Here is a 25,027-nt window from a genome sequence, read left to right as displayed (position 1 = left end):
CGAGATATCCTAGATCAATTAGGTTTGACATTTGGCATTAATCCAAATGTGCCCACTATTAGGGCTAGACAAGGTTTCAGGAAAGAAAAAAGATTAGGAGAACAAGAACAAGGTATAGCAGCACCAATTCAAATATATCAAGGAATAAATAGACATGGATTGGGTTTTCAGAAGGGGTCACTGAGACAATAAAAATTACTTGGAAATCAGAAAGACTAGTATGGGTTCCTCAGTGGCCCCTGACTAAAGAAAAGATACAAATAGCCCATGACCTGGTCAAACAACAATTAGCGGAGGAACATATACAACCTTCTGTATCTCCCTATAATACTCCCATTTTTGTCATTAAAAAGAAATCTGGTAAATGGAAATTATTGCAAGATTTAAGAGCCGTTAATAATGAGATGGTTATTATGGGACCTGCTCAATCAGGGATTCCTCAATTGTCTGATTTGCCAAAAACGTGGTACGTTTTAGCTATAGATATTAAAGATTTTTTTTTTCAATTCCAATTCATCCTGAGGATAGTCCATGTTTTGCATTTACTATCCCTGCACTGAATCATGAAGTTCCTGATCAGAGATATGAATGGAAAGTACTCCCTCAAGGGATGGCTAACAGCCCAACTATGTGTCAAATTTATGTTAACAAAGCAATCCAGCCACTTAGAAATCAAAATCCTGAACTACAAATATTTCACTATATGGATGATGTTAGATGTTAGCACACAAAGATAAAAACACATTGCTAGAATGTTATGCCACACTTACAAATTTATTAAAAAATTACAATCTAGAGATAGCAATAGATAAAGTACAATTAAATTTTCCAATTAATTATTTAGGAATTCTATTATCTTCAACCATGGTCCATCCACCAAAAATTCAAATATGAGTAGATCAACTCAAATCACTTAACGACTTTCAAAAGTTATTAGGAGACATAAATTGGATAAGGCTTTATCTAGGCATACCAACAGGAGAGTTGGGACCTTTATTTGATATCTAAAATGTACATCAGATCCAAATTCACCCCAAATGTTAATGCCTGAAGCAAGAAAGGCATTAAAAATTATTGAAACATATATGGAAAATATGAATTTGGATAGAATTGATATAAGTTTGCCTTTATTATTTATTGTAATAACAACGAAAAATATTCCTACAGGAGTATTTTGGCAAGAAGGTCCATTATTGTAGATACAATTATCTTATTCTCCTAACACTATTCTTACTAGGTATCCTGAGGCTGTAGGACAATTAATATTCAAAGGAATAAAAGCAGCAAAGGGAGTGTTTGGAATTTCTCCCAATAAAATTATTACTCCATATATTATGGATCAAATTGATGAGTTAGCTAATGAGTTAAATACTTGGGCAATAATCACGTGTAAATCTAATGTTTCATTTGATAATCACTTACCATCTAATCCTTTATTGTCCTTCTGGCCTTCACATCCTGTAGTTTTTCCAAAAATGACAAGAAAAACACGTATCATGAATGCTCCAAATGTATTCACTGATGAGTCAAATGATGATACAGCAGCAGTAGTTACCCCTGATCAAACTTTTACATTTTTAGTACCCAAACAATCAGCTCAAAAGGTAGAGCTCAATGCAGTATTACAAGCTTTTGTGATGTTTAAAGATTCTGTATTTAATTTATTTTCAGATAGTCAGTATATAGTTAATGCTATAGTATCCCTTGAAAATGCTGGTAGAATTTCCCCTTTCTCTACTGTTTTCTCTTTGTTATCCACTATACAAAGTCTAATCTGGGACAGAAAAGATCCATTCTTTATAGGACATATTAGAGCACATACAGGATTGCCTGGAGCCCTTAGTTTGGGCAATGATTTAGCAGATAAAACTACACGTGACATATATATTTTCTCTACACTAGAAGAAGCTACAAATTTTCATAAAAGGTTCCATGTCAATGCTAATACTTTACAAAAGTGTTTTAAAATAACTAAGGAAAAAGCTAGACAAATAATAAAACAATTTCAAAATTGTGTGACCTTTTTACCACAAGTTATTCTTGGAGTCAATCCTAGAGGATTGATACCTAACCATATTTGGCAGATGGATGTCACACATTTGCCAAAATTTGGAAAATTAAAATATTTGCATGTTACAGTTGATACTTTGTCTGGATTTTTGATGGGCTCCCTTCATGCTGGAGAAAAAACTAAAGATATTATAGCTCATTGCTTACAAAATTTTGCCACTGTGAGCGTTCCAAAACAGTTAAAAATGGATAATGGTCCTGGTTATACTTCCACCTCCTTTAAACAATTTTGCTCATCATTTGGCATTACTCACATAACAGGAATTCCATACAATCCTCAGGGACAAGGCATAGTTGAAAGAGCTCATCAAACTATTAAAATGTACTTATTAAAACAAAAAGAGGGAATTGGAAAGGGGTATATATCCCCCAAAGATAAACTTAAAATAACCCTTTTTACTCTAAACTTTTAAAATTTGGATTCATCAGGGCTTAGTGCTGAAGAAAGGCATGTGTCCAAAAAATGTACATCAGCCCAAGGTACTTTGGAAGGATATTCTAACAGGACAATGGAAAGGTCCTGACCCAGTGATTGTCTGGAATCGGGGGTCTGTTTGTGTGTTTCCATAGGGAGAACAGCAGCTGATTTGGATTCCAGAGAGACTAACTAAAGCGATTTCTACAGACCAAAAAGAAGATGATTTGACTCAAATCCATAAGAGCTGATATCCAGAGCTCCAGCTTGGCTATTCTTACATCTGCGACAGTGATTAACCAGGATGCTTTTTTCAATATCTATTTTATTATTGCCTTTTCCCACATCATAAAGTTCTATTTTATTTTTGAGCTCATACAGACCTAGGTTAATGTTTTTCTGATCAGTTTTATTTTTTGACTGTGGAGTTTTTAAACATTGCAATGGAGATTTCAACAGTGTAAAGCTACAAGGCCTTTACTATTGTCTTATGTGTTGTATGTTTGTGTGCACACTTGTGTTTTGTGTTGTATGTCTGTGTGTGCGTATGTCCATATACCATATATGAGGAGCGCTCATGAAAAAATGGATCCGAATTTTTTTTATTCATGTGATTTTAATGGTTTAATTTAAATTGGGTAAACAGCTGTTGAGGATTGTTTTAATATGTGAAAAAATAAGGAGGTTGACAGATCTGTTTGTTTACTTTCACCTTTCCTTTTCATTATATTTAATAATTCTGTTCAGAATAATGTAAATTGTTCAGAAAATTGTTTTCTTAGTACCTGTTGGAATGTTACATAATTTTTTTTTTTTTTTTTTTAGCGTCATTGCCAGAATTCCTATCTTCATCCCAGTGCCGGTGAAGACAAAGATAAAACCAAACTACAGCTTCTTCGATAGTTATCACAACAACCTGTATAAACTGATGCATCAATGAATAATAACTCAACAAGTAATGCTCAATCAAGGAGTCGATTTACTTTGGGAGGAAATGGGCATATTGATGGATTCCTCTGCTTTGAACTGATTGCAGAACTTACCTGGACTATGTATCACTTGTATGCATTGTGAACTATCTGTTGGTGTAGTGAATTGTGGTAGTGCTGGCATATCTTTGCTGATGGTGTCACCGGTGATACAATTTTTCCAAAGGAGCCGGCAATTGGCTTGGTGTCATGGCATTTCTGTATCCTCCTCCCTTCTGCTAGTGATGGTCTAAAATTTGGGAGCCAACAGAGGTGAGGCAAAGAACCTCACCCCCCCACTGGCACCAAGGCCAAATTGGGGGCCAACAGAGGTGAAGCAATGAACATCACCCTCCCACTGGTGCAAAGGCCTATCCACAAGTATGGCTGTATGCTGGACCAGTAGTCAGTGATGGGTATCATCCAATTTCAGTGGTACCAACCTACGACAGGAGGCTGATGCCTAGAGATCAGATCATCTGATGACTGGTAAGGACCATGTGTAGTATTGGACAGCCTAACAGGCATGGTCTCTAAGCCACATTGCTTGTTGTTTAATTAAACAAAAGGGGGAAGATGTTGAGGGCCACAGCCGAGTCGGGATGACGCATGGCATTTTTGCCAGAAGTAGTGGTTGAGAAGTGATGCCAGCGAGTTCTCACAGAGTTCCCGTTGAGTTCCAGTTGAGCTCTCATTGGGATTCCCGAAAAGATCCCATTGGTTTGGGAAGTGCCAGAGGAGAGATATTTCCGGCTGCTGGTTCCTGGACGAGCCACGTGGCATTCGAAAGAATTCCCGGGGAGTGTGTGTGGAGTGTGCTGGTGGAGTTCAGAAATAAAGTTTGTTCCTGCTTCAGTGGCTCGTGATTTGTGCCCAACCAGACTGTGGCAATGCAAAGTCACTGATAAATTATCAGAGCTGTATCTGAGCACAGATCTGACTCTAAAGTGTGTTTCAAATAATAACCCAAAAAGTTAGGGGTCAATATACACATATGTATCATAACTATATGAAAATATTTATTTAAGCCTTATCAAAGATTATCTTATAAAGGATTAGCTATCATAAAGATGGATAATTTCTTTATATATAGTTATGAGCAATAATTTCAAAAGAGGAATGGATGACATTATTAATTAGGAAATGCTTCATCTGTTTCTCTCCAACCACGAATTATTTCATTGCAACCTAGTTTCATCTCCATTCTAAGGAAGAAGGAAGAGGATATGAATTCTATTTCACAATTTTTTTCTTAAGTGTTAGCTTACAGTGATATACATTCCTAATTGTTTAGAAAAATTAGAACTTTTATAACATAGAAAAGTTCACTGAAGCACCCTAAAATAGAAAGAACATAGGCTTTCACATACATCTTAATTCAGACTCTGACACTTATTTGCTATAAGTCTCCTGGAACTTTAAAGCATCAGATTCCAGCTTCTTGGGATGTTGTGAAATTTAAAGGTGACATCAATACATACTCCAAAAATTTTAGTTCCCTTTCCTTCAGAGTGACCTATATGTGTAAAGGATATCAGTTTTTAAACATTATGTTTTATTGTTTCTCTCAAATTGTGGCATAGCATGAAGCCTGAAGATCAAAAGAGATCAAGTTGACTCATTGATGTAAGAAGCTTTCATTTTAGCATCATAATCTCCCATCCATTGGTATGAGAGGTGCTGGGCATGTTTCAAAATCTGACTATAGCATTCTGGTATCTTCCTTTTCAGAGTAGGTACATTAAACCTATGTGTTTATAGTCCATGTCTGCTAAGTATTTCATGGTACCACTGCTCAAATTGATTCTTTTGATATAGAATATTGTATCCAAGTACTGGAAGAACACATGAAATGGGGAAAAGAGAACCAGGCCTGGATATAACCCTACTCTGTCATGCGAAAGTGATACAATGACTCTAACCCATGTTCTCTTTGAATTCAGGCATCAGTCAAAGTGTGCCTTTAGCATCCTCAGTTTGAAGAAAATATTTCTTGGCTTTATTCATAAGATTATCCATGTCTTCTTGTGTAAGAAATAATTTTATGGTCTTTAGCATTTCATTCTTCAGCAGAGCCAATCCAATTGGGTCTGTATGAACATTCCTTCCCTTTCCACATCTCTGTGGTCCATAGGAAGTCACAAAATTTTGATTATTTTCTATTGCCTTCAAAATTCTCTTTTTCAGATTTCCAGAATCATTTATGTGATTTTGTAAATTTCTGATGACAATATCAAAGTGATTCCCTTTGAGCTGTCCAAGTCTATGGGACATTCATTCTTTTCTTTTCAATTTTTTTTCCAATATTTGTCAACTTCCCTGAAGTCAGTTTTCTACAACCACTGCTCAACAGGTGACAGTTTTCTTGTCTTTAAGGCCTACATAACTAAAATCTGAAGGAATCATTCCAAGTTTAATAGCTAAAAATCTACCACTTCAAACATCTCCAGATTTTTTTTCATAGAGTCAAAGCTGTATGTATAACTTTTTTTCCTGTTTTTATTCAAGAAGAGACCTTTTCCTGTACTGCAGTGTGTTTTTTGTTTTTTGTTTTTTTCAAAAAATCTTTCTGTTCTCACGACATTTAGATCACCAGCACTGTAATTCTGTTCAGGAAAAGATTTGGTTTCTACAAGCTTTCCAAACTTCTGTTGACAAAATGATAGCTTTTCTGTGGTCTTTATATCTGGCTTACAGGCAATTTTGGAATTTTCTTTCTTTGCATCCAAATATTTTAAAAACTCAAGTGATTCTTGTTTGGATATCAAAGATTTATACTTAAGATTTGGTTTATAAGAATTTCACTGTTTTCTCCAACAGTTACCAAGAAAGGAAATTTCTGCTTAACAGCATTGCGTAAAATAACCCTTTGTTTATGTCAAGGATCCTGCCTAATGAGAATTCCTGAGATGGCCCAATAGTTCAGTTTTTGAATTCTGCTTCTCTTACATCACAGGCAAACTGATTCTGTAATTCTTTTTTTTTTCATCTAAAAATAAGCTTAAAAACATCAGCTTTTTCTTCTTCACACTTGGAAGTCCTATCACTGATGGTATCACCTTCTTCTAAATCAGACTGATGTCTTTGGTCACCATCAGAGCACCTAGCTAAAGTATTAAGTTCTTGGTTACTTCATCTTCAAAGGACACATTTTGAAGATCCAGTTTTGGGGTTTTTTGGCAAAATGATTCAGCTCAGGTATTTTACCAGTCTTATTAATTGGTTCATCAATGTCTTGTTAATTGGTCTCCATGATAATAAAGTCATACAGCAAGCTTTTCAGTGCCCTGAAATCCAACATGCTCCCTGATGAACCACAAAGAACTAAACCTGATTCTATAATCTGTATCCTCCTCCATTCTTAAGTGATAATGCCTCCAAAAAATCCCATTTCCTTGCAGATCATGCCATCAGACATTACCAACTGCTGCCATCCTGTCTCTCCTGATGACTCTTTGTTATTCAGGGATAACATCTGGCTCACTATCTTCTTATCCAGGGTGACCGCAGGATCACCTGGTCATGGACACATGCATGATTCCCACATGTATGTCCAGGTGTAGGCATACTTCTGCCCCTTCTTGTTTTTGATCTGTGATAATTGCCATCAAGTAGGCCATTGAAGATAAGAACCCTTGAACCTGGACCAGAACTGTGATCCAAAATAAACTTCTTTTCTTTTTTTTTAACTTGTTTTAGTTATTTATACATGGCAGTAGAATGCATTGATATATCATACATAAATGGGGTACAGTTTCTCAATTTTCTGATTGTACATATTGTAGAATCACTTTGGTCATGCAGTCATATGTGTATTTAAAGTAATAATGTCTGTTTCATTCTATAATCCTTCCTATCCGCATATCCCTTCTCCTCCCTTCATGCCCTAATCTAAAGTACTTCTATTCTTCCCAGCCCCTCCTCCCATTGGGAATTAGCATCAGCATATCAGAGAAAACATTCAGCCTTTGGATTTTTGGCTTATTTTGCTTAGTATGATATTCTCCAACTCCATCCATTTACCTGCAAATGCCATAATTTCATTTGTATTTAAGGCTGAGTAATATTCCATCATATATATATATATATGATGGAATGTGATATATACCTATATATAGATATACATCACATTTGGTTCCATAGTTTAGATATTGTGAATTGAGCTTCTATAAGCATTGACATGTCCACATCACTGTAGTATGCTGATTTTAAATCTTTGGGGGTATAAACTGAGGAGTGGGATAGCTGTGTCAAATGGTGGTTCCATTCTGGGTTTTCTGAGGAAGTTTCATACTGCTTTCCATAGTGATTGCAATAATTTGCTGTCCCAATAGCAATGTAGGAATGTACCTTTTCCCCCACATCCTCACCAACATTTATTGTTGCCTGTATTCTTAATGTTCCCACTCTGACTGGAGTGAGATGAAATCTTAGTTTTGATGTGCATTTCTCTAATTGCTAGAGATGTTGGACATTTTTTCATAAATTTGTTGATAATTGTATTTCTTCTTCTGTGAAGCATCTGTTCAGTTCCTCAGTCCATTTATTGATTGGGTTTTGTTTGTTGGTTGGCTGGTTGGTGCTATGTTTTTTAAGTTTTTTATATATATCTAAAGATTAATGTTTTATCTGAGGTGCATATGCGAAAGATTTTCTCCCAATCTGTAGGTTCTCACTTCAAGTTTTTATTTTTGTTGATGAGAAGAAGCTTTTTACTTTGATACCATTTCATTTATTCTTTTTTTATTAGTTGTCATGACAATACAATGATCTTTACATATCATACATTTGAATCAAATGGGATATGAATTTCATTTATTGATTCTTGATTTTACTTCTTGTGCTTTAGAGGATCTTGTTAAGGAAGTCAGATTCTAGTCCAACATGGTGAAGATTTGGCCCTACTTTAAACCTCTTTTCTTCATAATGAACCCAGTCTGTAGTATTGTGTTTTAGCAACAATAAAAGGACTAAAATATGGCATTCAGTTCAACTGGTGCAGAGGCACCAGAATACTTGAAACATCAGGCCATCATTAACCTTGGGGGTCCAGGTTGAAACATGAAGGGAACAAAGACCTGGGATAGGTATATCTTATCTGTTACAGACAAGTTTTGTGGCTTCTTGGTTGGTAGAGCATACAAACAGAATGCAATTTTGTCTTGATGGCTAATTTTGAAAATATGGGGAAAAATATGCAGCAGTGATTTTTTTTCTTCATTGGTTTAGCTTGAAACTATCAGTTAAACTCTGACCCTTTTTTTCCCTCCATCCTGCCAGTAACTTAATTTAGACCTCTCAGAATACTTATAAATAGAAGGGTATGCATATTTGTCTATGCAAAGGTGTTAATTTATGTTTGTTTATTTATTTATGTGTTTGTTTTGGGATGCCAGGGATTGAAGCCACAGGCACTTAACCACAGAGCCACATTCCCAGTCCTTTTGAGTTTTGATGGAGTCAGGATCTTGATAAGTTGCTGAGAGTGGCTTTGAACTCTAGACCCTCCTGCCTCTATCTCCCTAGCCAATGGGATTACAGGCATGATTTTTTAATAAAGGTGTTATTAAAAAAACCACAACAAAAAAAAAGTTATGGCACCTAGGGTGCAAAATTAAAAGAGGCCCTAACTTTCAGGGTGATGTAAATGCAGAGTTGGCACCTAAGAAAGTGTGCCTCCTAAATGTTTGGTGGTAAACATCTGTCTTGCCTCACCTTAATTCTGGCCCTCAGGAGAGAACACTAATTTTCATTAATTTGAAACAGGTGGGGTGATCTGCTCATGAACAAGCTTCTGGGAAAGGTTCCCTGCTTCAGAGGAAGTCATTTTGTCTGTTGTCTTCCTGGGGACAACAACATGTCAACATGAAATATTTCCAATTGCTTCCATTCTGAAGATGAAGCTGATACAAAGAGGGACAGGGAAGAGTGTGGCTCTTGGCTGACATGAACTACTAAATCAACTTGCTTAAAGTGGCCCCTGCTCTGCACCTCCTGATGAACACAAGTTATGTCCTGAGCCATTGGACTCAGTATCTGTTTCTCTCACATTGCCAGAGAAGACTAGAGCTGATTATATACCAGCACCACAGCCTAAGCACCAGAAGTTGGAAGAGCTCAGTTGCTAAGAGTTAGGACACTTGTGTTCCCTATGAGGGTCCTGGACTAGTACTAATTATTGGGGGAGGAGCTAGAACCAACAGTTTTTGAAAACATTTTTAAAACAATTATGAGTGGATAGAAAGCATATAAAAGATGGGTTTCTCTGTTGCAATTTTATGCAAGCATATTCGAATTTTCATTAGATCCACCCTACTTCTTAAATTCTCTTGTCACCCCATGCCATACCTCTGGTCCTATTCCCCTTCCCTATTAGTCCCTACTTTCATGTCTTTTTTTATTGCCCCCTACATTCCACATACGAGAGAAAAAAGTGAGATATTGGGTTTTTTTGAGATTAATTTATTTTGCTTAAAATGATGATCGCCAGTTTCATCCATTTTCATGCAAATTAACTTATTTAGTTATTTATGATTGAATAAACTGAGCCATATATATGCACATATATGAATATATGTGTGTGTGTGTGTGTATATATATATATAAAATATTTTCTTTATCCATTCAACTGCTAACAGGCACCGAGGCTCATTCCATAACTTGGCTTTTGTGAACAGTGCTGGGATAAACGTGGGGATGCAGCTGTCTCTGAACTATGCTGACTTTGATTCCTTCACATACACTTGGAGAAGAGCGGTATAACTGAATCATAACGGTAGTCCTATTTTAGTTTCTGAGGAACCTCCCTACATTCCCATACTGATGGAGCTAATTTACATTCCCACCAACAGCCTGTAAGAGAAACAGACACATCCATCCAGAGGAATCCCTCCTTCCTGTCAGGCAGGAGCTCACATTGACAGGACTTTCCTCCCCTAAAATCCCAGCCTCTCATTCTGCCTTTCTTTCTGGAAGCAGGAAAGACCAGAGTTCTATGTTTTGTTTCCTTCCCCAGCCCCAGCCTCTTCCTGTTGATTTTGGATGTTCCTTTTTCTTTCGGTTTCCCTGAGAAGGCAGTGCACAACAGCTCCACTTGGCTTGTGGCCAGGTGCTGAAGCTTAAATGGGGTGGGTCACCAAGGCGAGGCTAGCTGCAGGAGGAGGGGATAGTGACCAATTCCTGAGTAGGCCCTATCCTGGCAGAGTCGCAGTTCACCCAGGACACCTCCCCAGAAATTTCCTGCGGCCAATCAGGGCTGATTAAAGATCTCTGCCAGTGCTGAGTCTCCAGGCTGAACCCCCCTGACCGCAACATCAGGGTCCTGGTCTTGCGATTCCGAGGTCCTTATCCCCAGGCACTGCAAGTAGAAGAGGCCTTGGTGCAGAAGGTGGCAGTTGAGGGTTTCTCTGCTCTGGGCGGGGTTTAGCAGGGTAACCTGATGCAACCAAGTTTTGGAAACCAGAGGCCCCAGATGGGAGGTGGGATCCTGGAACATGGAATGTGAGCAAAACAAGAGAATCCCAGAAGGCAGGAGCTGTTCCCAGAGCAGTGCAGTGCAATTCCAAAAGACAAAGATGTTGCTCAGCCTCCTGCTTCTCTGCTTGCCTCTTACCTGCCCCTGGCTGGCCCTGGCCCTCATCCAGGTGGGGGTTCAAGCTCCAACACAGCTCCCTCCTAATGGCCCTATATTCTCCCCTCTCCTCTCCTCAGGGAGTCACAGCATGACTTCTGCCTTACCTTACCAGGCACCTTTCCTGCAGGAGCAGCCAGTCTTGTGGGTCTAACAATAGAAGAGACAAAGAATTACAATAAGGAGTGAAGAGTCAGGGTGGGGGAGTGGGGAGCTCTAGACTAGGACATCAGAGGTCTCCTGGTGCTGAGCCTAGGAGGGAGGAGGGAGTGATTGGAGCCTGGTGACAGGAATGGTGTAGGGAGTCTTTTAAGTTGGATATCACTGTTTTTCAAGGCTCAGAGGTGATGGGGGGATCAGGGAGCGTAGAGGTGGAAGCTGTGAGAGGTGGGAGGCTGGAGCAGGGGATGGGGCCAGGCAGATGGGAAGCCATTTAGAAAAGGCATTTTTGAGCTTATTTCCAGGTCCACTGGAGATTTAAGGGAAGGTCATAGGATCAAGATAATACATCCTTCTCAGGATGCTATGTGTCTGTCCATCTGGGGTTCTGATGGGGGAGCCAATGTTCTGAGGCTCCCCAGTCCACTATAATTGCATTTTAGTGAGCAAGGGCTGATCACAATGGAGAGCCTAGGGGTAGGGAGGTCAGAGGCTCTGCAGAGGAGGCAGGTGGTCTGGACTAGGCACAGGGTCACAGGGGCTGGAGAAGTAGAGTAGGGTAGAAAGATTTGGGAGGGGTCTGAAGGCAGGCCTGGACAATAGGTTTGGGGGGACCTTGAATAAATGGGAAGGAGTCAGGGAGGTTTCCCAAGGTTTAAGGCCAGCCCCTGGTGAGGGAGGGTCTTACTGCATAGAGCTGCCCACTGGTGTTTTCACTCCACCTCCTCTGACTTCACACCTACCACTCCCTGCTCTTGTTTTGACCTGTCACCTGCTGTTCCCTGCATGCTTTTCTGCTCTTTCATGCCTTGCCAGTGTGCTGTTCTACAGAGACCAGCCCTTTCCTCACATGCATAATCTACTTCCATAGCTGTGTTCACTAGAAAAGTGAAAGCCAAGCAGAGACCACACACAGTGTTCTGAGCCCCATTTCATTGTGTTTCTCTGTCTTCTTTGCCCCCAGACCCTGGATCATGGATTCTCTTTCAAAAGCAAATGGCACCTTTGCCTGCCAGGTTTTGAAGATGCTGTGTCAAGACAGACCTTCACAAAATGTGTTTTTTTCTCCTCTGAGCATCTCCTCTGCCCTGGCCATGGTCCTCCTGGGGGCAAAGGGCAACACCAAGGTCCAGATGGCTCAGGTAAGCTTTCCTGTCACCCTGGAAGAGATACTGGTCTGCAAGGCTTGACTTTTATCTCTCCTTGAGCTTTTCCAGAACTGATGAGGAAGGAGGGGTGAGCCTGGACCATTTCAGGGAGAGGGGTACAGGAAGGGAGAAAGGCGAGGAGTCTCCTCCAGTGAAATTTTTTGAGGGGTGGCAGGGTTAGTTTCCCCAATTAATAATCTGGAGGAGACTCTCACAAATTTGTCTTGCAATTTGTTTAGGAAATGACGATGAGAATTTGGGGTATAGCTCACCGGTAAAGCATGTGCTTAGCATGCCTGAGATCCTGGGTTGCTAATATGTATTTTTTAATATGTATTTTTTATTGGAGTAAAGGTTTGCAACTGTAATTATTCATTGATGAGCAAGGTTAGTAAGTTTTGCTTTGTTTCTCTACCAACCTGCCTTGCTGAGTGGGGAGATAAACAAAATATGCAAAGGAAGATTAACAGGTGTGTTCTTACTCACTTCATGGAAACCTGAGTAGCTATAATGAAAAAGCATTCAGTGAACATCTAGAAATGATTACAAATCAGTCACTGTCTCTTAAGGGGTTTTTTTGGGGGGGGGGAGGGGAGACAGGTGCCTGAGAAAAAGCCTAAAAACTTGTGTCATTGTTGAGCTCTACCCCTGCTCACACCTTTATGATGGGAGTATTAGGCACTGATGATGCAGGGTGACTTTCTGTTTCCTGGAGGACCCTTTTCAGTGATGTCTGCTTGTTTTAATAATTTTGCTGCTCTGATAAAGGAGTGAAGGTTTATGCATAGAGGAAGTTCTCTCTGCCTAAGTCTTGGGATTTTTTTCTAGGTTTTATGCCCACTGAGAGCCCCTTTCCAACAAAGTGTGAATTATGAATTCCCAAATGAAAGTGAAGAAACAAGAAGGGAGGGAAAGGTTGGTCAATGGGCATTAAGTTACAGTAGGTTAGGAGCAGGATGTTCTGGTGACTATAGAAAAGGATGATCTAGTACATATATTTCAAAAAGAAAACTATTGCCTGTGACTTTATCAGATGTGACTTGGGAGATCTGCATACCCCCAGGGTTCAACTGGATGATAAGCACATGCTCATACACTTTACTGCTGATAGCCAGAAGGGAAACTGTAAGGCTGCAGCAATCTCCTTAAAGGTTATTTGTTTTCCTTCATGTTGTAAGTGGTAAGACACCATTATTTAAAAAAAAAAAAAAAGCTTTTAAAAGGAAAGTAGAAAAACAATTAAAAGTCCCTAAGGACTCACTCTGCAGAGGCAGCTCTCTGAGAATGAGAGACACTTTCTTCCAGTCTCATGTCCACATTTTGTATTTAATTTTTATACTTTGATGACCTACTGTATTTTTCTTTGCATAAATGTTCTTTCAATTAATGGGAGGATTCAGTGAGATAATTCATCTAAAGCAAATGTTCAACATGAGTTAGCTATTATTATCATAGTGATATCACCGTCTCAGGTGAAATTGCTTTTAGCTTTTAGTTTCCAATTGTGGTAAAATACACATATAAAATTTGCCATCTTAACACATTTACAGCCTATAATTCAGTGGCATTTTGTTCTATTTTTGACAGATTTTCTTCTTAATAATCTATAAACTTGATGAAATGAATTTAGTTGCGTTTTATCTTTTTCCATGTTATAGGACACTGTGTATGGCATGAGAAATATAGCTGTTGAATATTTTTAGAAAAAAAAAAATTCCCTCCAAAGATCATCTACAGCTTTCAAGAATCTTATCTTTTATTGTTTCTTCTTTGTATATCTGTATATTTAGATTCCTTGGGGGGGGCACTTTTTAAATTAAAATAACTGTTTAACTGATACCCAGAAACATAAAGATTATACATATTTACAGGGTAACTATTATGTGATGTTTTAATTCATATGTACATTGTGTAATGTTCAAATCAGGTAAACATATCTATCACTTCAATCATTTATCATTTCTTTGTGGTGAAAGCATACAATATCTTTTCTTGCAATTCTTTGAAATGTACCCCACATTATCATTCTCTGTAGTCACATCTACTGTGCAGCAGCCACCAGAATCTCTTGCTCCTATATGTAACTCAGTGCCCATTGAGCAACTTTTACCCATGTCCACATCTCTGTATATTCACTTGGTAATTCATAACTTACACTTTGATGAAAATAATTTAGCTTTCATTTATTAACAATTCATCTGTATGCATTTCTGTGTAATCTGTTTTCCACTTATTACTTGCCTTCTAGGTACTTTTTCTTGCAGTTGCTGATGCCTGTCTACTTTGTGTGAACATGTGTGCTTTCTTTCATAGAACCAGTTTTTAGGCTCATTGACCATTTTATGTTTTTCCCTAAAATCCTTAGTAATTTTTCTGTATCTTTTCTAACATTGAGTTGGAAATTTTGCTATTTCATTATTTCCTTGGCAATATGAAAAAATTAATGCTGTTTTTAATATTTATTTTATAGTTTTGGATGGACACAACATCTTTATTTTATTTTTAAGTGGTGCTCAGGATTGAACCCAGCGTGCTGTACATGCCAGGGGAGTGAGTTACTGCTTGAGTCACATCCCCAGCCCCAATATAACTTTTATTTTGATCATTTGCTAAAACATCTGTTACATATTTAGAATAGTACTTCAAGTAATTCTTAACAATCATTTATTTAGAAAGTATTTGCAATAGTTACTTAATAGGTTAATTTCCATGGTGTTGGTATTTTATTTGTAGTGTTATTTACATTTAGTTCCCTATGCTGAGGTCATTGAATATAAACTGTGTATTTTCTGTATTTCAGAGTCAATTAAAACTTTTTTATGGCTTAGTATGTGACACATTTTATGAAATATGATGTATAATAAAATATATGTGTGTATATAAATATATATATATATATATATAATCTCTATAGCATACTATTTTAAGTATTCCGTTTTGTTCATATGTATCTCACTGCTCATTTTTATACTTTCATTTCCTTTTGAAGTTATCATTATGATTGCATTCCTGTCCAATTTTTTCATGAATTTTTAGTGTTTTGAACTACATGGTTTTTGGGGGAAAAATTGTAGAGGCAAGTTTTCCTCTATTTTTGATACATCTATGGTGTCCCTGGGATGAAGGACTTAAGAATAGTCCCTTATCTGAACCTCTCTTGCCCTTTCATTTTTTTTCCATTGCTCATCTATAAACTATGCAGAGAGTTCTGTGCAAGTGGAAGAGCCATATCTTTTACTTACCAGTTTCCTGGTCCCTCTATTCATCTATCCCACCAGTGTCACATCTCAATTAGGAACTAATTCCTCACAAAGGATAATTTCATGCAGTATTTGAGAAAAAAAATTGTTTGCAAATTCTAGTTAAGACTGAGATCAAAATTGATAGTTTTCTCTTGCTTTCCTTCACAGGCACTGTCTTTAAACACAGAGGAAGACATCCATAAAAACTTCCAGATGCTTCTCACCCAAGTGAACAAGCCTGGCTCAAAGTACTTGCTTACAACAGCCAACAGGCTCTTTGGAGAGAAGACCTGTGATTTCCTCTCAGTAAGTTGAATCAGTAGAACAATAAAAGTTGTATTTAAAATACCTGGTGATATAAAACCCAAAAGAGAGACCCTAGAGACCAGGCAGGATGGCACACTTGGGAGGTTGAGGCAGAAGAATGTAGAGATAGAGACCAGCTTGGGCAACCTAGTGATACCCTTATCTCAAAAACAAAACGACTGGCGCACTGGCACATGCACCAGAGACTCAAGAGCCTGAGACAGGAGGATCATGAGTTCAAAGCCAGCCTCAGCAACATCAGGGAGCTATGCAACTCAGTAAGACCCTGTCTCTAAATAAAATACAAAATTTGGCTGGCGATGTGGCTCAGTGGTCCAGTGCACCTGAGTTCAATCCCTGTAACGAAAAAGAAATGGAAAAAAGAAAAAGAAAACAATGCCTTGGGACATAGCTGCTTGATAGAACATTTGCCTAGTATGCTTAAAGCCCTGGGCTCAATCCCCAGTGCTTCTAACACAAGCAAACAATGAAACAAAACCTAGAGAAGTTGAGAAACTTCTCGTATATTTTTTTAAAGACTCCTGATTCTATAATCATACCTGTATTGTTTCAAATTATGCCATATATAAATTTTATAATATTTCATGTATATATCTCAGGTTATTCAGGGCTCAGGACATACTTCCTTACAAACTTAAATATTTCAACATCTAGTAGCTTAAGATGTGAACATATTTAAAACATCTGTGTGTTCTTTTTAATTTTAAAAAGCATATAGCTGGCATTGAGAATGTTTTGAAGCTCACTGACATTTTTTATTTAGCAACATGGCCTTACTGAACACTTTTCTCTCCAAAGACATTTAAGGAGTCCTGTCTTCAGTTCTATCATGCGGAGCTGGAGCTGCTGTCCTTTGCTGAAGCTACAGAGGAGTCCAGGGAGCATGTAAACAGCTGGGTCTCAAAAGAGACAAAAGGTCAGAATTATGAGTCATTCCCATCTCCTCCCACCCCAGCTCTGTCCTATCTTCCTCTAGTTTCCCCCATCTCCTCACTGCTAATATCACTGATGTTGCAGGAGGTCAGAGCAAGGTTGCCTGGCTGAGCCTCATGGTGTGTGTGAACCCTAGTAGCTCAAGGAAAATCTGATCAATTCTCAGGTTTTCAAAACCAGAGGATTAATGCTATCAGTTCTCCTGGAACCAGAGTGACTGATAAAAGTGTTAAAAAAAAAAAAAAACTCATAGGCCAGATTTCCCATGTAATCCTTTACATTACAACATACTGTCACTGTCCTGTAATGTTCACATGGCAGCTGACTGTCCTCTCTGGGGGAAGATCAGTGGCCAGCTCTTCTCCAAGTCATGCCCTTGGCCCTCCTCTTCCTGGGGTCAGTTTGGACTACATTCCTCCCACTTTCACATGTGAACCTGACTTCTACTGCTTCTTTCCTATCTCTCACTCAAGTGCCCTTCATGAGACTTGAAAAGCCTAGACTACATTAGTCAACCACGGAGCCTGATGTTGAGCCACATGGCTGATTCATTGCACAGACTAAGAACATCCCCAAGATCAGTGATGGTTTGATGTTTGAACCATTCAGACACTTGTACCATCTGTATTTCTGTATTTCTGCTAACAAATGAAATGGTAAAAAATAGAGGTAGTTCTTTCCTCAGTTTCTTCTTAGAATCTTTATTTCTTGTGCCTCTTGAGGCAGCAAATTAGCAAGTAATATTCTTAGTTCCTTGGAAACATACCCTTTGATATCCAGGGTAAGAAGGAAGTACCTTCACCTACCCAAATCATTATCTGTTCCAGGGATACCAAGAGGATGCAAACATAATATCTTTTCCAATAGTTTCCAGAAACTCCTCCTATGCCCTTTGTGTGGACCCATCCATTCTGTCTGCCCCAGAAATGTTGCCAGGTAGCTGTACAATGTTAGAACTGGTTCTGACCACAGGGCCTTAGACCTGACACTGCTCTTACCCACAGCAGGTAATGCCAGCTACTACCCAGCCCCTCTCTCCTTTGCTGCTTGTCTTCTTCTCCAACCTTGTGTCAAGTTTCTGCTTTGTCCCAATCTGCTTTCCTCCAGGGACTTGGAAGTCTTTTGCCATGTTCAACTTGGTGGCTCGTCCAGTGTCTATTGTCATCAGTACCACTCATAGCTAGAATTTTTAACTTTTGTACATAACCATCAGAACACTATAACCATCAGAACACGCAATTGGACTCCAAGACATCGTGTCATGCTTATTCACCAAGGGTTCATAAAAAGCAACTGATAGTCTCTGCTTTAACCTAAAAGGAAAAATTCAAGTGTTGCTGCCACCTAACTCCATTGATGAGCAGGCCAGGCTGGTTCTTGTCAATGCCATCTACTTCAAAGGAACATGGGACGAGCCATTTAACAAAACATGCACATGTGAAATGCCCTTTAAAATAAACCAGGTAGGGAGAATCTTTAAAATATCATGCTAGTCTAGTGAAGAAATTGAATAGAAAATTTTAACTTTGTAAGATATAAATGGTTAAAAATAATTTCAAATTTATTATCTCTCTTAATGAATTTTAAATTCACTAAATATTATATGAAAAAATAATAATTTTTGTGTGTGATTGTTTGCAACCTTTACAGGCCTTACTACTTCTGATAACTCTTATGCATGTATTGCTACTATTAATTCTGGAAACTGTAGGTTCCTGTAAACCCAGGTGCTTAGATAATAAAGAAAAAATAGGTGAGATATTTATATATGTGTGTGGGGGGTGTGTTTGTGCGTGTGTGTGTGTGTGTGTGTGTGTACACACACATGTCAAACATGGGACAGGTCAAACAAGGGAATGTGATTACACATTTTTTTTATTTAAGTTTTTTTGATGTGTTTTTTTTTTTATGCTTTTTCATTGCTGGGAATCAACCCCAGGGCCTTGTACTTCTCCTCTACCACTGAGCTACAACCCAGCCTTTTACTCAATTTTTTAAAATTAAAATAAGCTTTCCTTTGAGTTGTTGTTAATAATAACCTATCATTATTAATTCAACATTTGTTGCTTTCAATTATTAAAAATGAGTTGTAAAAGACTTAGTCAACTATGAGGTATAACTTCAATTAAAGCAGAAATAAAAATAGTTTACCTAACTCCCTAATCCCTTAAAATATAAATTTAATGCAATAGGAAGCTTGAATGCATTAACTCCTCCCCCTCTTTGAAAGGCATATTTTAGATAACTATTAATTTTTAGCAGTGCTGGATCACCATTCATTTACTTTTTGTACTGTTTTAAATTCTGTGCTCATCTGTTCATCCCTCCCAGAAGGAGGAAATACCAGTGCAGATGATGTGTCAGGAAACTTATTTTAATATTGGCTATGTAAATGAGGTGCACACACAGGTGTTGGAGTTGCCCTACGTCGGCAAGGAGCTGAGCATGATCATTCTGCTCCCAGACGATGGTGTGGATCTCAGCTCGGTGAGTCAGGAGGGGCTGCAGTCCTTTGCACTCAGAATTTCTGAGGCAAGAATGTGGTTATGCTGTTGGCTCTTTTTCTTGAAAGCTCCACCACCATTTCCGACCTTTGTGTTAGCCCTTCAAGTGAGTGATGCCTACAAACTCAGCCTGCAGAGCACAGTTTTGTTCAAGACTGGCTTCCACTATGTGAGGCCCTTGCAATGACATAACCCAACTCAGCCTCAGCTTTTTCATTGCTAGAATTGGAAAATGATGATGTGAGCCTGATAGTGGTGTTGAGAGGACAGAGTGGGGGGCAGCTTCTCTAACAACTTAGCATGTTGCCTGACAAACAGTAAACTCTCTCCAGATGGGTTTCATCGGCATCACCATTGTCAGCATCTTACTTAAATTCTAAGAACCTATGCTAGAGGTTGAGACAATCCTACACTTTGACCTAACAAAGCAGGAAGGGGAGAGTGGTGGCAGTTAGGCAGGTGTGAGGTCCAATGCTCAGATGGCAGAACCAGAGACAGCCCCAAATGGCCCATCCCTGTCCTCCTTGCTTCCTTGTGGTATGATCCCTATAGAGAGAAAGCCAACCATCCTCTCAATGGTGGCAGTGGAAAGGGATGACCTAAGGAGTCTGTAAGCAGAGCCACCCTGTGGGCTCTTCCTTTGTCCAGCTCCCAACTGGGACAATGAATTTCCACAAACAGTGTCACATCCCACATTAGGCAGATATCCTCTCCTGGAGGGGCTCACACTGAGAGCCCTTCCTTTTCCAGCCTTTTTTTCTTACCAGCCATGGTTCATTGTCTTCAAAACTAAGCCTTGTTCCAACCAACAAATACCACTAGATAAGCACCATCCACTGGGCGTGGACACCTGTAAGAATGACACATCCACAGTGGGTGGATAAGGAGGGGCAGCCACAGTCTTCCTGCAGGGAAGTCACATAGGGGATAGCACATGGGGTGGTGGACAGGTCAGAGCCCTCACAAACTTTCAGGCAGCTAAAGAAGCCTCCCATCCTGAGTGGACAGTCAACATGGAATGTTCATGGAAATGTCTGTGTGGTCTGTAGATATGCACTGAAGTCTGAATGTGAACCTGTGATTCTGGTCTTTCAGGTGGAACATAACCTGACTTTTGAGAAATTCATAGCCTGGACCAAGGCAGCCTCTATGAAGAATATTGACGTGGAAGTTCTCCTTCCGAGATTTAAACTGCAGGAGGATTATGACATGAAGTCTGTGCTTCAGCATCTGGGAATGGTCGATGCCTTCCAACAGGGCCAGGCTGACTTCTCTGCCATGTCAACTGAGACAGACCTGTGTCTGTCCAAGGTTGTGCACAAGAGTGTCGTGGAGGTGAATGAAGAAGGTACTGAGGCTGCAGCGGTTACGGGCGAAGAGATGGACAACTGTTCAGCCTATTTACGGAGGTTCCGTGCTGACCACCCCTTCCTCTTCTTCATTAGGCATAACAAAACTAATACCCTTCTGTTCTGTGGCAGGTTCTCATCTCCCTAAGGGTTGTATTTCCTTTGCATGGAGAGTTTCCATCTTTCACTGTCCCCAGATTCTCTCTATAGTTCCATAAGGATGGGCCTATACGTGAATCAATTACGAAATTGAGGGCAGGGTCCTAAACCTTCTGAACCACTTGCCGGCATGATCTCATAATGCACCACACTCAGCTGTCCCCATACTGCCCACTCATTTGTACCACGGAACCAGGATTCTAGCAAATAATAGGCTGTCTTGATTTCCTGTTGTATTTAGGATGAAGGCAGTACAGATGCCATAGGATAGTTTGCAAAGATTTCCTAGCTGTATTTCCAAATGTATTTCCTACTCATTTCACACGCGGTGTTATGCTGTGCTTTCGTGGCACCTCACATCTTGCCACACACTTGCCTTAACCTGACTAGCTCAATAATAATAAATGCAGCTGAATACTGAAACCAGAATCTTGAAATGAAATTTGATTCACTAGTTCTCTTGGCAGGTGGTGTCTGCACAAGCTGTGGGGTTCTATAGCTGAGAAGTGTTGTGGTTCTTAATGGTGAGCATGGCCACATTATTGCAATAGACCTTAGCAGCTCACCTTCAATTTCTTCCTCTTTCCGGTTTCTTGTCTTGTGAAGTCAATGAATGAAATTCACACACCTGGATGAGAGAGTGTAAACGTAGAACTTATTGAAGAACAGGAACATTCTTTCACTGCAAGCAGGAACATGAGAGCAGGTTTTCTCTGACAAGAGTGTCCAGGTCTAGGGTTTTATATTGCACTTGGTTCACTGCTTTTGGTCCAAGCGTATGCTAATTAGGGTTGGGAAATCTAAGAATGCTATTGATCAATTTCTGAGTTCCAACTTTCATTCAAGCCTGCCCCACTTCCATTTTCTTGTGGCAGGTCAAGAAACGGGAGGTTGAAGTTATAGATGGGGTTGCAGTGCTGTGGGGAGCAGGCTTTTGTAGCTGGCATCTATACAGTGCCCATCTCTGGCAGGTAAAGAATGACAGGTCAGCGGGCCTGGGCGCTGACTTGGCTGGAGCTAGCTCACCTGGAGTTGGCCTTCCTGGGTGCTAGCTTGCTGCATCTGTGTGGTGGGCTCCACAAAGCCACAGGCCAAGCTTGCTGAACCACTCAGACTGAAACTCCTATGCTCCACCAGTCCATGACTGCTGCAGCTTCTCAGCATAGAGCAGTAGGTTGGCTGCTCCACTTGGTAGCCTGGGAGCCATGTCAATACTACTGCTACTTACTATTCCAGTTTTCCTGGCACCAGGACTTTTAAAAAAAATTAACACATATTAATTTTATCTTCCTTTGGCATTCACCGTTCACCAGGTATATGACAAGCACTGCAATAGGCACTGGTGACACAAGGGGACAGAGTCACAGACACCTGATCTTTAATGTGTGTTCCCAACTTATATAGTGTTTATGACAACCAGATTGGATGGTTTAATAGCTTTGAACTCACCATGTGACCCCCTTGCAGCCAGGATACCTTGCCTCCTAGTATTGTATTTACCTCCAACCCAACAGTTAAATGCCATTCAGCCCTTAAAGTTCATTTCATGTGTCATCTTCTTCAAGACGTGTATCTTCTTCTCCATAATCAGATGTACATCTTTGAAGTTTAATAATAACTGCCTATGGTAGTTGCACTATTTATTAATAATTATTCTCAGTCGTCTAGGCCTTAAAGTCTGCAAGGGTTGTGATTATATCTCACACATGCTTATGCCACTTACAGTGCAATATAAATAATTTGATTATATAAGAGCTCTATAACTTTTTTAATGCTTGAATATCATCAACTTTATTGTTCTTCTTAGAATTTTTTATCACAGTGACATTCACATTTCATCACTCCAGTATCATCTAAAGATGGATAAAGATGCTGTGTACCCACCACCTTTATTGAGTTCCCAAAAGTTTTCATTGCTCCCAAAGAAATCCCCATATCTACTAAGCAGCAAATCCTTATCCCTTCCTTCCTCCAGTCTCTGGCAACCCTGAATCTGCTTTCTGTCTCCAGGGATTTACCTATTCTGCACTTTTCATGTAAATTGAATCATATAATATGTGACCTTTTGTGCCTGGCTTCTTCACTTAGTGTGATGTTTTCTAGGTTAATTAATGTTATAGTATATACCTGTCTTTTGTCTCTTTTTATTACTGAATAATATTCTATTATCCGAGTATAACACAGTTGTTTTATTCACTCATCCAGTGATGTGAATTTGGATTTTTAACCCCTTTGGCTATTTTTAAATAGTGCTGCTATGAAAATGCATTCATGTAAATTTGCTTGAATACCAGTTTCCCATCATTCCCATATATCTGCATATATACATATCTAGGAATGGAATTATTAGGCATAGGGTAGTTTTAGCTTTTTTAAGAAGCATGCATTGGTTCCTCAAACACAATTGCATTGGCTGAACCATGTAACATTCTTACCAGCAATGTATGAGAGTTCAATTTCTCTGCATATCCTCACCAACACCTTATTTCCTGTTTTTTTCTTTATTTAAAAATTATGATCATGCTAATAGGTATGAAGTGGTCTCTCATGGTAGGTTGTTTGTTTTTGTTTTGTTTGTTTGTTTTGTAGTTCTTTGATTGGCAATTCCTGAATGACTAATGATATAGAACATCTTTTCTTGTGGTTTTTGGCCATTGAAATGGTGTGTCCCCAAAAGCTCATAAGTTAGAAAATGCAGGAATGATCAAAGGTGAAAGGATTAGATTATCATCCTCATTGGTGGATTGATTCATTTGATGGATCAATAATTTGAAAGTTATACTATACTGTAGTCAGGTGAGGGGGAGTGTCCTCATAGCATATGTTACCCCTGGCTCCTAGATCTCTCTGTTACTTTCTGCTAACATGACCTGAGCACCTTTGCTCTGCCATATCCTTCCACCATGATACTCTGCTTCATCTCAGGTGGGGAGCACTGGAGTTGGCCAACCATAAACTGAGACTTTGAAACTGTGAGCCAAAAGAAAATTGCCTCTCTGTCATTCCGGTCAGATATTTTTGCCATAGCAATGAAAAGCTAACACGAATGTCCACAGCTGATGGCACTGATCTTAAAATATATGGTCCAGCCTAGTTAGAAGACCTGTCTCTGATGATCAGCTTTGATAGTTTTCCATTGCTTTTAGGATACAGATTTAGGTTCCTTCAGAAGAGCTAACAAGGCAGTTCCTGATTTAACCTATTCTCCACTCTCCCACTTGCGGTTTCTCAATGGCACCCTTCACTCTAGCCTTACAGAATTATTTGTAGTTTCCTGACTATTCCAAAAGAGGAAGGAGTTGGAGTCCTAAATTCCCTTCAAAGACATACCACCAATGGCTTAACTTCTTCCCACTAGGCCTTACCTCTAAGGAGCTCCATAGGCTGGTAACTATACCTTCAACACATGGGCCTTTGGGCAACATCCCAGATTCAAACTACAGCACCATCTCCTCCCTAGAAACCCCTTCCCTACTACTCTTCCCCTTCCTACCAACATTCTTACTCTCCCACCCTATCCCCAGCTAACCTTCACTATTCGTTGCCAAGGTTGAAGACTCCACCTGTGTGATTAAATACTTTGCAGCAGAAGCATTTAGTGCACTGGATTAATATGAGCTGCTCCTCATCTGCCTGCACTAGTTTGGAAACTTCCTGAGGGTGGGATTTCTTATAGCTAGGAAATATACAGGATTTCCTATACCTAGCTCCAGATCAGGCTGTGTAATCCATGAGGCCCAGTGCAAAATGCAAATAAAAGGCTCTTGTTCAGATTTCAGAATGTGGACAGCAGAGTGTCAAATCAAGGGGACCACAAATGTTGGAAGCAGGCTGAACCTAGAAATGTTAATCATGCAAAGATTAACATTTTACTGGATTTTATCACAGTAAATAAAGACCTACTGATATTTGAGATAACATTGTAATTTTCTAATCCTTGGTTGAAAAGCGAACGAGAAACCACATTTTTTTTTTCTGATTAGTTTTTCAACAGGATGTTAAAATGCTAAACTTTCTGTCTCAGTTTTGCCTATACACAGAGGTTAAGAGTAAACCAACCACAAAACTGAGGCTATTCACTTGTTGTACAAGGGCATCATCAGCAGTTCTCTGAGTGGTTTGC

General features: G+C 39.3%; 1 protein-coding gene and 1 pseudogene across 1 annotated transcript; one reads left to right on the top strand and one right to left on the bottom strand.

The window, feature by feature from the left end:
• Window positions 1–5,248: 5,248 nt before the first annotated feature.
• On the bottom strand, window positions 5,249–6,812 carry LOC144365816 (pseudouridylate synthase PUS7L pseudogene; annotated as a pseudogene).
• A 5,232-nt stretch (window positions 6,813–12,044) lies between these two features.
• Window positions 12,045–21,327, top strand: LOC144364709 (serpin B9-like). The gene is made up of 6 exons (XM_021733145.3): window positions 12,045–12,384; window positions 15,801–15,938; window positions 16,758–16,875; window positions 18,213–18,355; window positions 19,224–19,379; window positions 20,492–21,327. The coding sequence occupies exons 1-6, from the start codon at window positions 12,217–12,219 to the stop codon at window positions 20,891–20,893; spliced, it is 1,125 nt and encodes a 374-aa protein (XP_021588820.3). The 5' UTR covers window positions 12,045–12,216; the 3' UTR covers window positions 20,894–21,327.
• The last annotated feature ends 3,700 nt before the right edge of the window (window positions 21,328–25,027 follow it).

The sequence above is a fragment of the Ictidomys tridecemlineatus genome, chromosome 8 (assembly GCF_052094955.1).
Source record: "Ictidomys tridecemlineatus isolate mIctTri1 chromosome 8, mIctTri1.hap1, whole genome shotgun sequence".
Lineage (NCBI taxonomy): Eukaryota > Metazoa > Chordata > Mammalia > Rodentia > Sciuridae > Ictidomys > Ictidomys tridecemlineatus.
The sequence above is the reverse complement of the archived record's forward strand: the minus strand, read 5'-3'. Positions and strand labels throughout refer to the sequence as shown.

Excerpts from the sequence above, each read along its gene's own strand:
- LOC144364709 (XM_021733145.3), top strand. The coding sequence starts at position 12,217 with ATGGATTCTCTTTCAAAAGCAAATGGCACCTTTGCCTGCCAGGTTTTG. Across the intron at positions 12,385-15,800 it reads CCAAGGTCCAGATGGCTCAG|GCACTGTCTTTAAACACAGA; the intron begins GTAAGCTTTCCT and ends TTTCCTTCACAG. Across the intron at positions 16,876-18,212 it reads GGTCTCAAAAGAGACAAAAG|GAAAAATTCAAGTGTTGCTG; the intron begins GTCAGAATTATG and ends TTAACCTAAAAG.